We start from the raw sequence: 15,951 nt of genomic DNA on the forward strand, positions 1-15,951 counted from the left end.
AATGATTCGCAAATATTGTTCCAGGATGTGCTGCCTACATTGGATGGGTACAGCTGGACCTTAATGTGCCGAAAGAATAATGTTTTGAAAATACCTGATTAAAAACATTCTATAGTACCATTTAAGATGCTGTTTAAGAAATAGTGAATTGAAACAAACAAGGGAAAATGAATGTTCACAAATAACAGTTGGCTGACATACGTATCTAAAGAGTATTGCCTCTATAGATTCACCTCCGAGTACGAGTTACAATTCATAATCAAATAGCGATGCCTACCACAACTTTCAGTACGTTTTTTATTTCTAATACTGAATAATGGAGTGCTTTCAGGTGGAGAGATTAAAGTGTAATCCTCTTTACAAGTTCGTCTAAAAATAATTACGCGAAGGCTTTTACGCGAAGGTAGGAATGAAAGACGAGCTCTAAATCTGCTCGGTTCTAACCACTATGGCGAGTGAAATTCACACATTCTGGGAAGAGGCGAAGAGAAATGTTTTCTCTAGAGAAGTTCTGGTGACTGGAAAACCACAGATTTTTGATTAGTCACGCAGTATACACAGTAACCAGAACTTGAACCCGGGGACCTCCGGTCAGTACCCAATACTCCTCTCTCCACTAAGCAACCACGCCACCTTCCGCAAGTTCACCTTGCGGAAGTAAAAATGGACTGCTGTGTGCCTCCTCCTCGCCCCCCGAACGGGTTCATGTGGTTTATCAATAAAGCGGCGAAGACGGCGGTGGCCGCAAGTCTCCCAGCGCACGCTCTGTGTGCTGCTGGCCTATGGTGGGAAAGTTTACCGAGGCGGAGAGGGCCGTTGGAGGAGGGGGCCGCTGTGGCGTAATTAGCGGCAGGAGTGAATTAAGTAAGATGAGAGAGTGGATTGGGGGACGAGAGGGCGGGAGAAGGAGTGTGGGGCGGAAGGGGGGTGGGAGTGTGGGAGGAGGGAGGGATGGGGAAGCAGGGCGGATGTCTTCCTTCCACTTGGCTAGGGTCTCACGGGTTCCCGTGGGAGAGCGTTTCGCTTGCTTCGCGTCGGGCGTCTTCTGTGCGGAGAAGTGGTGGCCCTCGCGCGTTCAAGTCTCCGCTCCACCTTGGGCTGCGTCCGCCGCCTCCGCTCTGAATTCCCTCGGCCGGAGGACCTGCTCCCGCCGCTGTTTGTAGTGTCCCCCCCCCCAACCGGCGCCGAGCGAGTGAGTCCTAGCTTGCTAGTTCACCACCCCCCTTATCGGAACTATGGGGCGGATGGCTCCTTGGCCCTCGTCCTCCTCGCCCGCCTTCCCTCCCTCGTCCGGGCCCCGGAGCGGTGGGTCCGGTTGGCGAACGGCGGAGCGGGCCGCCCGCAAGGCCCGGAGGAGTCAGTGTTCGACCGCGTCCGAGGATTCGACCGGATGCAAGGAAAGTGGGTACACGTACGTGAGGCCGCCGGTTCGATACTCGGCGAAGAAGCAAGGGGTGAGTGGGTGTGTGGTGGTAGTTGGGGCTGAACCCGTGTTCGGGTGGACTGTGCGCAAGCAGTAGTCTCTCAGGATGGCATAAATTTGTTTCCCAGTTCCCATATGTTTCTTCCAATCCTGGTGGCATTCCTTATTTCCTTTTCATATTTATTCACGCGCCCTTAGGAGTTAAACACGGAGGTTTCTTTCCTTAATCTTCTTACATTACAGAATATGTTATATTCAAGTAATGCAAGGCAGAGGCATTTTATATACATCTTCATACATCCGACTTAGAGTGTTAGAACGGGCATACACTAATTGCGTTGAAAGCATTATCCTTGCGTTCGCTCTTGGGATAAGCTCCCACCTCTGAAAGGTGTGTATAGTGTTCACCTAATGCATACTAAGCCCAACGGCGTGTGAGATTCACAGAGCAGTGTGCAGGGGTCATTACCTTTCCATGGGGTTCCTTTACTTCGCCAGTGAGATCTAGTACCCGAAAAATACCACAGCTTGGGTGAAGGTGCCCAGAGGCGTCATCCGGAATTGAACTCTGGCTCGCTGGTCATTGGCTCGGCACTTTTACTACTGGACAATGACGTACCCTACTTAAGATCTTACATGTTTTATGATTCCAATACCGTTTCAGTGTAAATGACTTTTACGTGATGATTAGAAGATTTTGGATCTCTTTGGAACTAGGGAAAACATGATACCTATGGCTATGACACTTCCGTAAAACATGATATCTAATTTATATTTGGACCGTTATATCGAGTGACTTTAATGTTAAGCTTAGAAGTAACTTCGTGGATATAGTGAATCAATATGATAACTCAAATTGACAATGAATAATCAATTTTCTAAATCTCCGTAGTATTCAACATTTTTGTGGTGAAAATCTCTCGATTTTAGTCTAAAATAATGTAACGGACTATAAAAGGAAGTCTGTTCATTTGAAATATTGAAACTTGTCGGGTGTTTTCACTAATAATCCATTGAAATTTATTAACATTACAACTAGTTTTCATTTTGTTAATGCTAATGGGCAACAAATCCATTCATATAGAAATGGATTCCGTGAAAAAAGAAGTTCTTTGTAGGCCAAGACAAAAAGACTAGGCAGGGATTTCCTTTGAAATGAGTTAAATATAAATTTATAATCAATGTAAAAATTTTTATGCAGAGCCGACTTTGGGTTCTGTATGAATTCATAAAATTGGATATAGAATATCGATTTGGCTAAGCAAACTAATTATTGGAATTGATAGTATTAAGAAAGGAGACAATATCGAAACTTCAGTCACTTTAATGTGGATAAGTGTGTGTGCATATATATATATATATATATATATATATATATATATATATATATATACACACACACATATAATGTATAACACTTAGCACTAGTGTACACAGACAAAAACACAGAAACACACAAAAAAGAGACTCACTATTTTGTGAGTCTCTTTTTTGTGTGTTTCTGTGTTTTTGTCTGTGTCCACTAGTGCTAAGTGTTATACATTATATGTATATATATATATATATATATATATATATATATATATATATATATATATATATATATGTATATATATGTATATATATATGTGCGTGTGTGTGTGTGTGTATGTATGAGTGTTGGTGTATACAAAAATGTGTGTATATATATGTATGTTTGTATATTTATGCATATATACTTATTTATAACTGTGGCTGCTTAAAATGTTGATCTGGCGAAGATTCCTGCAGCCGTCGACAAAAGGCCTTGTTGGAAATTCAATGGAGTTTGAAAAAGTGAAAGAAGCGAGCCATTGGAACTTTTTGATTTTTCTCAGCTCTTAATCAAGTATTGTTACCTGGACATACCTTCGGTTGTTTCCTTTTGCGGATAAAACTTTTCAGAGTTGGACACCATTATTGCCGAAAAACCTTGGGCCTGGGAAGAAAACTTCGTCCACTTGGCTCAAGACGAAGTGACGAAGGCAATATGGGGTGGCGTCCCCGGGTCGTGCAATATGCCCTACAAGTGCAATGGCCTCGATTATAGAGATCTTTGGAACACCCGGCTTGAAGAGAGAGATGAACTTCGAGATGACCTTCGTCCGATTCATTGGATTCATTTTCTTGACCTCTTCCGTAATCGATCCCCAACAGTGTACGCATGTCCGTTTTACTCTTCAAGGAATATTTCTCATTCCTCTCAATCGATTTTAACCAAGTTTTCCAAAGCTTAAGGGAAGTCTATTTATAAATTTTGAGTTAATTTCTTAAGCATTTAAGTTCAAATGAATAACCTTCAGTCTCTTGTACTCCTCCTTGAGTTAATATTCTCTAACTTTTTATCCAATATATTTTTTATTTGAGCTATATTATTCTTCCCGCGATTAGTAAAATACCTATTATGCTGAATAGATATACATGAGATAGTTGAGCTGCATTGCTAATTTATAAGTGAAATGTTATTTTTGAGACCATATTTCTTAAGAATGATTTTACCGGGTACGTAATGGAAGCGATGTCTTATGAGGTAGATCAAGAGGCGGTCCGTGGGCCAAAAAAGAAAGTTCTAGTAAAGAAGAGTTGATAAGGACGTAAAAGCGTATCAGGCAGAGAACAGGAATCAACTAATGTTAGGATTGAAAGAATGCTGGTAATACGCGGGTGTATCGTAAAATTTAATTATCACTCAAAAATAACGAGATGGAAACTTAATTTTTATTTGTTTTTCTAAAGATTTCTCTACATTGTATCTATCCAAAGTTATACATTTATCACGGCGTTTGTTGACCTTTCAGAGGCCATCATTTTAGAACTCGGCAGATTGCGTCGAAATCCATTGTCAAACCTCTTGACTTTCGTCATTTGTGTCGTCTAATCTTTGACCCAGTATGGTTTTTTTGAGTTCTGGGGACAAGTCACTTGGGGTGAGATCGGGAGAATAGGACGGATGTGGCAAAATTTCAAAGCCACATCAGTTTGATTCCTCAACCGCACCTCTAGATGAGTGAGCGGGTGCTCTGTCTGCAAGAAGGCGGACACCTTTGGTGATTATACCGCGCCGTCTTTTTCAGGGCATCACGCAATTGGTTTGACAGGGTGTATTAGTAGGCACCAATTATGGTCTGACCCTTCTCCAGGTACTCTGATAAGATGACTCCACGGTAGCCTATAAAACAGACAGAATGCAGACTTTCCTGCAGACTTCTGCACCTTAGCCTTCTTAGCGTGGGAGGTGAGAGTCGTTGTGTTTCCACTCCTTGCTCATCTCTTTGGTTCCTGGATTATATTGATAGATCCAAGATCCATCCATTGTTACCAGGTGACAAAAAAATCATCTTCGTATAGCTCCGAAAGAATCAACATGTTTCTTGACAGTTTGTGCCGTGTTTGCTTCTGAAAAGGAGTCTGTTATTGTTAAGCCCAGAATGCTGACACTTTTGACATATGCAGTTCTTCTTAAACAATTTCCCACCCCACACTGCCTTAGTTCGTACTCGAGTCTCGTTCATGAAACCTTTGAATAGTTGCTGTTAAATCCAATATGTAAAAGTCCTCCTCTTTTTTGTGGAAGCATCGTCCATAAGTGATGGATTTTCACTTCTTGGATCGTCGTCTGTGAGGGACATGTGGCTACCAGTATGAAATTCATATTCCACCTCACAATTGTTTCATGTGACATGAGCTATCATTTCCAAAGACTGCCATCCGTGTGGATTTTCCGTCCGTCCACTCTGACCTTTAAAACGAAGGAATTTAATCACACTGCAAGCCTTTAGCTCCACCATGCTGCGAGTTTCTCGATTCTACGGCTTCCTGAAACAAACCAAAATAAAATTAATAGCTACAATTTACAAAATTATGTTTCTAAGGATTAATTAATATGTAGAATAAATTTTATACTGATAGCACCGTTATTTCTTTTTGATAATGACTTAAAAATGGATACCTCCACGTGGTAATACTGATGGATTCACATTTATTTTTTTTATTTTTATTATTTTTTTCTCTTAGGTAAAAGAATTTTGAAAATTTTCATGATATCACATTTATGTAGCTTATGTAAATAAAACGAACTGATGTTTATATATTTTGTGTTATCTCCAAATAATCAATCAAAGGATGTATTTCACTCAAATGCAGCATATCTATTTGTGCGTGATTTACAATGAGTCATCAGTCATTTTGGATTCCCAGTGTCATATTTCTTTCGCATTCCTCACCGTTTTACTTAGTGTGACATATTCCTTTTAATAATGATTTTGCTCAGCAAAAAATAAATACTTTGTGCACTCCATCTGCCTAGACACAACTTCGAGACGTTCATTCACCCTGATTAAATTTGTAATTCTCTTATTCAAATTTTCGTGTGAGCGTGGGTGTGTTAATCCTTCAGTTGGGAAACTGAGTATCTCTTGCAACCCTGCCTCACGCATACCCCGAACGGATTGCATGAGATTCCTTTTCCCGAACAAAACGTATCAACACACACACACACACGCACTGAAGTTTTCACAATGTATTATTTCGAAATTCCGTCTACTCCGTGAAATTTGTCCCATAAGTATGTGGTCTCAATCCATCAGGTTGCGAGGAAATTGTTTTTAGACACTTCCAGGTTGTTTCACCAGCCGAATTTTGTTTTTTTTTAAACGCAAGTATCCAAAAAAATACGGAAAAATTAATAAAGAAAGAAGGTTAATATTTTACACACAGACAGGTAGGTAGCGTGCACAAATTTCCGGGGTATCTGTGTTTGTGTATGTGCGCCGACAATGGGAGCCGCGCGTGCTCTGCTCTGGGTCTTTCCCCTCGTGATTGGGGGAAGGGAGGAGAGGAAAGAGAGGAAGTGCGTGTGAGAGTAAGGCCTCAGAAGCGGTGGCCGATCTCGCCCCCCTCTTGAACACCCACGGGTTGATATAATGATTGCCGAGTCACTGCTCCCTGAAACCCGGGGCAACGAAGGGCGTTAAACCGTTCCGAATGGCACCGGTCAAATGGGAGCATCGAGAGATGTCCGAAAAAATAGTGAAAATTTATGTGTTTGAGAACGAAATTATAATTGAAAATTTCCAGATTTGTTTGCAGGAATAGAGAGGAATGAGTTGATTTACACAGCAGGCTAGTAAATGCGTAGCGGAAAGCTATCGCCTGATCCAAAAACAGGGATTTGGTCTTGCGACTAGCGAAAATAGCTAAAGAATTAACTCCACAAATTTACGTATTTGCATATACTCAAACGGGCGTTTTCTCTCAAAAATTTCTTTTCGGCTCAGTGAAAGGTTTACTCAAACTATGGATTTTAGATCTTTTTTGGGCAAAATTTGGCCAACATATCACGTATTGACTTTCTGCCGATGTTCTGTATTACGCATCTGTATTATTTGTCCAAGTTGAAATTTATACAAGAGAGCATTTTTACTTGTAGCGTCAAATTATCTTGCCCTCCCTCTTTCTGTTTCTCTTTCACACCCTTGAGGCTCGATATCCTGTAACAGATTGGCATCGACTTCATCTCGAAATCTTTCACACTGGATGGAATGTACATGGTGCTGCCATAAAAACTCTTCAACACCCCTCTAAAAGTTCATCTTAATAAATAATCGAATCCGAACCTCGGCGATCCGAAGCTTCGTGTGGACAAAGCGAACGTTTTATTCGACCGAGGTCACGGGTGTGCTCGGGAGGTCAAGCAGCTTCAGGCGTTGATGTCTCTATTACGACCGCTGAGTGGTACTGAAGTGTCGGGCCATTCAAATTATCACCCAATATTGCAGAACACTTATCTCAAAAATGAAAGTAGTTAATAGGTCTTTAGAAATAATCACGAGGGAGAAAATCCTATAGCCAATAAAAATAATTAAGAAGAACTCCAATACCGGTATTTCGGTCACCAGGTGACGATCTACGGGGAGAGAATCAAATGGGAACTTGAACTTGGAGGAAGAATATGCACCAGGCACTGTCCAAAGTCACTTGACTTTGGACAGTGCCTGGTGCACTGTTCAAGTTCCCATTTGATTCTCTCCGCGTAGATGGTCACCTGGTGACCGAAATACCGGTATTGGAGTTCTTCTTAATTATTTTTATTGGCTATAGGATTTTCTACCTCGTGATTATTTATTTAACAGCCAATAGCTCCACATCCTCTATTTTGAATAGGTCTTTAATTCAAAGAAGCTAAATAATTCACATTGAAGTTTTAGAGGATTGTATAAACAACTGGAATGTGAGTCCCCTTAGCCTTGAAGACTGCAGGGCTGAATTTTTAAGGCACACACGAGGACATTTTTAAGGTCGGCGCGACCTACTCAAGAAAGAGGCAAAGTGGAATAATAACATTCCACTTAGTATTATCGACACAATGCTGCGTTTTTCTTAGGATATGCATAAATCTCGAATCTTTATGCAAAAAATTAACGTTTTTTTGCTCTTAATGTTTGAGATGATGGAAAACACGCCAAGTAGGTGTTTTCGTAATTAGCTTTGGGTATCATTTGTGCTGACTTTATTTTCACTGTCTATTTTCTTTGCACACATTTCATAGAGTAAATTTTAATTTTTTTCAATCCCTCATTCGGTGATTCATCACGTCCTGCGAGACGGGGCTCCGTCGGGTGCAGTGTACAATCATTCAAATGCCGACTTCCCGATGCCGAGCTCCCACACATCCCTTCTTCATGGAGGTCCACGCCTCGCAAGGGGTGGGGGCAGGTGCGTTTTTCTTACAACTCCCCATCGCAGTACAACCCTTTGTGTTGCGATGGGGAATGTTTCGTACCTGTGGGAAGTATTGTTGTCTTAGCACGCGGTGAGGCTGTCAGTCGTATTGCCCGCCCACCCATTGCTACGTAAGAGCCCCAAGGAGGGAGGAGAAGAAAACCATAACAATTCCCGAGAGCATTTCTCTTGAGCGTCACCTTCGTTTTCATTCAACATTTGGAGAGCCATTATTCAACTACGCGTGAAAGGATATGATGTCATCGTCGGGGTGGATTGGGGAAATAATCTTGAAGGGGTGGAGAAGAGTCATTCCCGCGGGGCACTCCCTTCTTTGAGGAGGGCACAGCTCATTGTCTCTTTTAGTCTCCATATGACCCGGGTAGCACAGCTGACTTCCAATTAACAGTGGATATGAGAACACCGCCAATTACTAAGGCGCACCTAATTATGTACTTCACATTCGTGATCGATGCATAAACATTGTATTTGCCTGTGTCGCCTGTAAAATTTATTTTTTCGTAAACTTTCAACTTTTCACTGTACTGAATTTTAACCTCGGCGAAGTTGGCCCATTTCTTCCTTCGCAATGCTTTTTCGTACATTCAAATGTACGACTGATGTGGTTTTTTCGGCAAAAAAACATCAGCTGACCAAATTGGGGAGTGATTGAGGCAGAAACAGACCTCGTGGTAAAATTAGCAGCCACTAATTAACTCAATTAATCCGTATGCCACACCCGTGACCCCTTGTCAGAATGGTTTTTTTCAATGCGAGTTTAAAACAAGGTTGTCCGTTCGAATTGAATGGAGAGTTCTGAGTACGAGTACGTAACAGTTTCTGTGTTGACTTGAACTCCTTGCTATTTCAAGTGCCCAGGAAATTTCGACGCGTGGGAATGAGTGATACGTAAACGTGGGAAGTCAGGAAGACATTCCTTTGCTGAGATATTGCCGGTTATAAATTTGTTCTCACGCTGACACAATTTAATTTTCATTATTTGTATAGATAAATTTGTTACTGTTCTGATTTATTTCATAATTCTTTTTTGGGATTGGTTCAATTTCAATGAATCGCTTATACATTGGCTTTTAAATGTATATCTTCCCATTGGTGTACGTCAAATGTACTGAATTTTGTTATTATCGTTTGGCCATCTCTCAAATGGATAATACGTGTATGGTTTTCCATTTGATTCTCTTTGAAAACTTACTTTCTTTTCTCTTCTTTCTTTCACCTTCAGCTAATAAATATAAATGGGCGCTAAATGGGAAATGTTTTCTCTAGGTGTTCTTAAACGCCATGCGTACAACTTTTGTATTGGTTTACGTTTTTCAATACTGTATGTCTTGGTTTCCATGCCAAACCAAACACATAAGAAGAAAACATCGGGATTAGAAAGTAGAGACATATTGGGCATTCTATTATTTTCCGTAACAGTATTTTTTTGTAAATACCTGAGTTTCTGGCATCTTTAGTTGAGAAAGGTACTTGGTACATATTGACATTTTGATGCCTGTATTAATGGATACGTATTCGTCCAAAGTCGACATCTTCATCGTTGGCATTGTACCAATTAGAAACATTTTTAGCTTTAGATTTAGAGTTCATAATATAAATTATATCTAGGGTTTTACAGCGTAATATTAAACTTGTGAAAAAACTGTTATTTATGTTCTAAAAATACACCTAAAAACATTGAAGATGTAAAATCGGGCACAGTAATGATTAGTATATAGATTGCGACAAATTATAGACACGAGCATATTGATGAATCAAATTAGATGTTACTTGGATTATTTCTTTTGAGTTTCCCGCAGTTATGACGGTATTCAATCTATTGTATGGCGACTTTAACTGTTATCGTAATATATTTTTCTTTCCTCAGTTATAAGGTCTTAATTGGAATTCAAACTGCCTTTAGTTTAAAATCATGCACACATGGGGCCCATGTACAAAAAGCTTCCTCATAAAATTGATCATTTTAGTCGTTTCTAAAATTTCTTTCAATTTTTATGTCCGTGTTGAATTTAGTCGTCATAATGGATACTCTTACTCACACATGTTTCAATTTCAATCGTGATGCCTCCAGGTTCCCGTTTGGCGGTCTGTTTGTATTAAGATAGTGTCTGTAACCGGGAAAGAAAAAGGCGTTTGCTAAAAGTCGTGTAAAGCACGGAGTTGGCCATTTCTGCGGACTTGTTGCAGACACTGGGCATATTTAATTCGTACAATTACTGGGATATTATTTAATCCAGGCATGTACTCCTATTTTTCCATTATCGAGATTTCTTCGCGTTGCCAAGGGCAACCGATGTTGATATAGTCCGAAGTCTTGTTGATTTCCATAAATGAATGTAAATACGTCAATTAATTTTTTGTAGAACCTTAGCATTACTTATATAATAACTGTTCAGGGGCCCGTATTGTAAGTAATGCAGATACATTGCTGGAATATCGAAATAAATAAAACCACAATGAAATAGGTGTATTCTTTTGGGGATTTCCACCGGGTTAAGTTACATCGTCTTTATATCCTTGCACGTAAGTTAATGTCCATTGTCTTAAGGGATTCAACCCTGAGGATTATGGACGAGTCGTCCTTTGAATCGTCGGCAGCAACGCGGAACTTAACCCGGTGGATAACCCGAGAAGAATTCACCATGCACATACGACCGGAAAACGGCAGACTCTTCTTAATGATGAAATAATTTTTTCACTAAAAACCCAACGCGCTGATGGATAAGTTGAAGTGAGCCATGGAATAATTCAATTAATAGATGAATAGTTATCTGGTTGCTCAAAAAATATGTACCTAGGCACCTAAATCATATATTAATTCAGGTACCAAGATACCTGAATTAATGAACCCTGGTAATTAGCTTTGCTTTTTTAAGAATTATACTGATTTAGTGTCGTTTTTGATTGAAACTGTGGCAAAAACTTCCGAGTTTCATTCTGAACGGAAATGCTAATTATGGACGTACGAAATTTGTTGTGTCCGGCGTAACGTTATGGAATTTACACAACAGATTGAAATGAAATGAGTCACTTCGTAATTCCACACAAACACAGATATACCTATTTCATTATTGACACATTGACTATTCTCATATATTGACTTGGGTTAAAAGATGACCGAAATTAAAGTTATCGCCCATTTCGCACGATTTGATCCATTTATGTTAGGCGCCCCCCCCCCCATCGTTTTGTCTCCCGATCACCACGGGAATGAGCTTCCGCCTGTCGATTGTTTTCGGGGGAGAGCACGCCCATCGAGGAGGAGGAAGGGGAAGAGGGAGGCTGGATTGGAGAATGGCCGTACGCTGGCGAAGGCTTAATTGGAGCCACTGGGTTATGGGCCTTCCTTCATGAAGGAGTTCTCCGAGGCATTTATCTTTCTCTGGCACGCACCTAGTCCGGCCGGCCGCCCGAATGCCCTTGGATCTCCTCGTTTTGATGGCCAAGCGGTATCGCCGAAACCAAGTTCAGCGCAGTCAGGATGGAAGGTTTTTCTCGTGGATATCATGGAAGCACTGGAATAAAGGCTACAAAATCAAACGTCCGTTATACCAGCTCAAGATCTGCATTATTCAAAGACGAGACATTTTTAAACACATTTCAATTTTCAAATTTTACTATTACCTCGCGCTATTTGAGCAATTCGATTTGCTTGTCAGATGATTGGAAACAACATGCAGTTACTTGGAAATTGGAAAACCAGGGTACTCGACGGTGCCATGAATGAATTCCAACTTTCTCCTGAATGTGTATATTTGTTCTGTCTTGTATGTCCTGGCTTCCTTGTAACTCCTTCATTCCAAGCCCTCTAATAGCTTCAATGCATTTAAACTCAAAATTTTACTTGGCATATTTTTTTCATAACTCAATGGTGACCCATCGTAATGCAGTTAACGTTGGGAGTCGACGTTTATAACGTTGGGACCCAGGTATCCCTTCTGGACAAAGGCACTCCTGATAATAATCCTTGGAAACAAGTATTGAGGTGTGATGGCGTGCCGAAAGAAATATGCGTGCTAGAGAAGCCAAAAGCTTCTCGTAAGATACAAGTCTTTTATCAGAATCTCTCTGTAGATCGGATTACTTCTTCCTATGTGTTCAACTTCATCTCTTGATCAAGTACCATCAATGGAAAATCTCTTAGAATATTTTTTTCAATCCAGGCAATGTTATTACTTTCACTCGCAGATTCCGCTTTGTTGTCCGTGCCAAGCATCATGGCACGGGCCAGATGTGTGACGCGTCGTACCTTCACCGACACATTCCCCGACTTGTAGCGTCGTAGAGCCATAAATCACCAGTGCCATCCAGCCCGGGAAACAATGGTTCGCTTCCCTCCGTCTCTGCGGACGAGGGAGAAGTAAGGGGGGTGGGGGCACGACGTGAAATAGGAACCCCACCGATTGGCAACACCGCATGCCCACAATTGCCGCATCGTTTCCTCAACACTCTCAGTCCTACGACTGAGGAGGGAATGTTTTGGTCATTGAAATTTCTTTCCGGAGTTGGAACCACAGTTAACTCTTCCATGAAGAGCATCGCAGAAAATGTAGCATATTATTCATGAATACATTTCATGGTGAATTTTGAAAGAAATGACTCTCCGTCGTTTTCATTAAAATATTATCATGGAAAACTCTTACGTTATATTACTACCTAATCGCACAAAATAAATTCAGGAGTGTTACAAAGACAGCTCACAAAAGAGTGAATTTTAAGTGGCTGCTAATGTATTAGCATATAAGTGAGTTTTACCGTATGTGTAGCTGCATATCGTGGTGATTCATCTTTTTCCCCGAGTCCCTCTTGTTTGGATGGATGTCTCTGGGGGGTGCCGTCTGGGAGTCAAGACTGCACGGGGAATGAATGAAAATAATCGCCGGCGAACCTCGCGGTGAAACAGCTTCTATCCAACCGTGTCTCCCCGCCCGCCGCATGCTGGAACCCGGAAGGGTCGGATAGCGTGCAACGCGATTGAACTTGGGCCCTTTGCGTGTGAGGCTGGTCAACCGACCTCTTGCGCTCGTCTCTTCATCGTCTGTATCGCAAGGGCTAAAGATAATCTGGAATATGCTCCGTTGCAGTCTCGTATCGTCGAACACGAGAACTTTCCTTTCCTTGAGATTTAAATATCTGCCATTCCGATCGTACCAATGCGAAGGGCGCCGGAGAAACATTAGTCGATATTACAACCATGTTACATAGATCACAACATAATTTGTGACCCTGTGTACATCCCGGCGGGAAAATAAACAAACACAATGAATGAGAGAAAAAAATTTTCTTTGTTTTTTAAAACAATGCGTTTAAAGATTGAAATACCTTAGAGCAAAACCGAATGATATACTTGAAAACTATCCATTGTCAAAATTTACTTTAAACGCTAAATTATATGTAAGCAGAAATGATTTCGGTGGTAAATAATCAAAACAAGAGATTATTGAGGTAATGGTAATTCAGTAATTCAGTCAGTCAGTTAAAAAGCCAAAGGAATCTTTAAAAAAAAGCCCCGCGTATGAAAAGGTTTTTTTATGTGGATTTTTCAAGCAAAATATGCCAAAAACATGAAGGAGTGAAAAGATTTATTTTTTAGCCGCGATTTAATACGAGAAGTGATATCGACTGGACAGGGAGCCCTGGGTTAATGGCTGGAGGGCTCGGGTTAGATTCCGGGACACTCCCTGCTTCATTCTTGCTGTGTGATGAATACAATCCCTTCAAATAAACAGTTGCATATTTCACGAATTAAATGTTGTTAGCTTGTCCACATATTACCCGTATATATTTCACCCAGGAGAGGTTGTGAGTGAGGATAACGCCCAGGTATACTATATAATCGAGTCTACACATTCCGTTTCGGTGATCCCGGTGTAGTAGGCGTTCGGGAGGTAATGGTTCTTTTTCCAAAAATGTATCACTCCGCACTTTTTTAAATATAATTCTAATAGCCAAATGCCGCACCGGCGTTGTAAAGCATTGAGGTCATCTGACCAAGCTGCTGCGTCTTCAAGAACACGGATATCACGGTAAACCACTGCAACGTTGGCAAATAAACGCATCTTACTAGTGACCACGGGGTCAATGTCGGTAGCGTAAATAAGCAATATAAGAGGTCCGATTGTACATCCCTGGGGAACACCTGAAATGAATTCTATTACATTTGAGCGAATTCCATCTATGGCTAGTCTTTGTACCCAACCATTTGAGAAGTACGAGGGTCATCCGGAAAGTAGTACCCGTTCGTGCCGCATGAAGTGCTGACGACGCGAGTAGCCGCTGGACGAGGTCAGATAGCTTCAGTGGCTTGTCTGCCTTCTCTGAGCCAAGTTGCGTGACGCTAGCATTGCCTGTGTTGTTTCTGTGATTGTTTACAATGTTTAAAAAAATTGAGAACGCCGCCAGTTGTGAAGTGAGGGCAGTGATTAAATTCCTCAATGCAAGAAACGTTCGCCCATGTGATATTCATCGCCAATTAAAGGAGGTGTATGGAGACAATGTAATGGACGAGTCGTCTGTTCGGCGGTGGTGTCGCAACTTCAACATGGGGAGGGGGAACACACACGACGATGAGCGTTCGGAGAGACCGTCTGTCATTACAGACCAACTGGTGAGCTCAGTTGACGAATTCGTGAGGAACGATCGGCGCGTCACAATTGATGACATCTGTGAGCATTTTCCCAATGTTTCTCGAACAATTGTTCATGAAATTGTTAAACACCATCTGCATTATGCAAAAATTTGTGCAAGATGGGTCCCTCGCGTATCTCAATGAGCTGGCGGCGAAGGACTATGCAGCAGGAATACAGAAACTTGTCACACGTTATGACAAATGCCTTAATTTGCTTGGAGATTATGTTGAGAAGTAGTTTAAAGTATCCTCTTTCAAATAAAATTTTTTATGTTTGTTAATATTTACTTTTGTGTCTTTATTTCACGAACGGGTACTACTTTCCGGATGACCCTCGTATTTCATCCAACACAGTATATTTTTATCTATACCATCGCCTTTTTCCTTTGGAAATCGGATTATGTAAACCTTAAGGTTTTCACATGCATTTCTACGTTTATTTTTGTAATCCGATTGATAATTGATCTTCCAGTAACCATGGATGAGACGTGGAACTTGCTCAGTTTCTTTTTTACCTATATTATCGAACTAGCTTACCGGTTTCTCGGAATTTCCTTCCTTCAGCATTATCATATTAATTATTAACTGAATTTGAAATGGAATGCAGTAGTCGAAATTACAATGTTGATCCTATATATTGCAGAAGAGGCGGCCACCGCTTTACAATGCCGAGGACTACGCCTCGTCCCTGAGGGAATGGACGCGTCGCGGCGCTTGGGAGGCGGTTTGCGGGGGCGGAGCCCAGGAGGCGACGCCGGCGGCCGATGAGGATCAAGAGAAGCGGTGCCGGGAGGCGGAGACGTCGAGAGAAATGGTCGCGGGTGGCCGCGAGATGAGCCTCCGGGAGTTCTCGAGCGTGTCCCACTTGCTGGGCACCCTGGCGCAGGACCTCCAGTTCGCGCTGCCCAGGTCAGCGACAATCCCCGCGCCTCCCAAGTCGGACACTCCGCCAAGTAGGGCGGGGTCTCTGCCTTCTTAAAATATTTGGCATTGCCTGTCTTGAACTGATAGAAAACATGTGCACCAGCTATTCATTTGATTTTGTTGAATCTCTTGCATAAATTGGAAGGATGTCTATTTAGCGTTTATGTTACAAATATAGTATTATCCCCATCGCTCTGTGGTAAATAGGCAGTCGTCT

General features: G+C 41.5%; 1 protein-coding gene across 1 annotated transcript in view; it reads left to right on the plus strand.

Annotated features, from left to right (window-relative positions):
- Nucleotides 1–15,951, plus strand: part of mwh (multiple wing hairs) — a 172,875-nt gene that overhangs the window by 128,197 nt on the left and 28,727 nt on the right. The window contains exon 2 of the mRNA XM_071586163.1: nt 15,454–15,719. Coding sequence (XP_071442264.1) covers nt 15,454–15,719 — 266 coding nt within the window. The remainder of the gene's footprint in view (nt 1–15,453; nt 15,720–15,951) is intronic.

The sequence above is a fragment of the Hetaerina americana genome, unplaced genomic scaffold, assembly GCF_022747635.1.
Source record: "Hetaerina americana unplaced genomic scaffold, ioHetAmer1.1.p SCAF_21, whole genome shotgun sequence".
NCBI classification, from domain to species: Eukaryota; Metazoa; Arthropoda; class Insecta; order Odonata; family Calopterygidae; genus Hetaerina; species Hetaerina americana.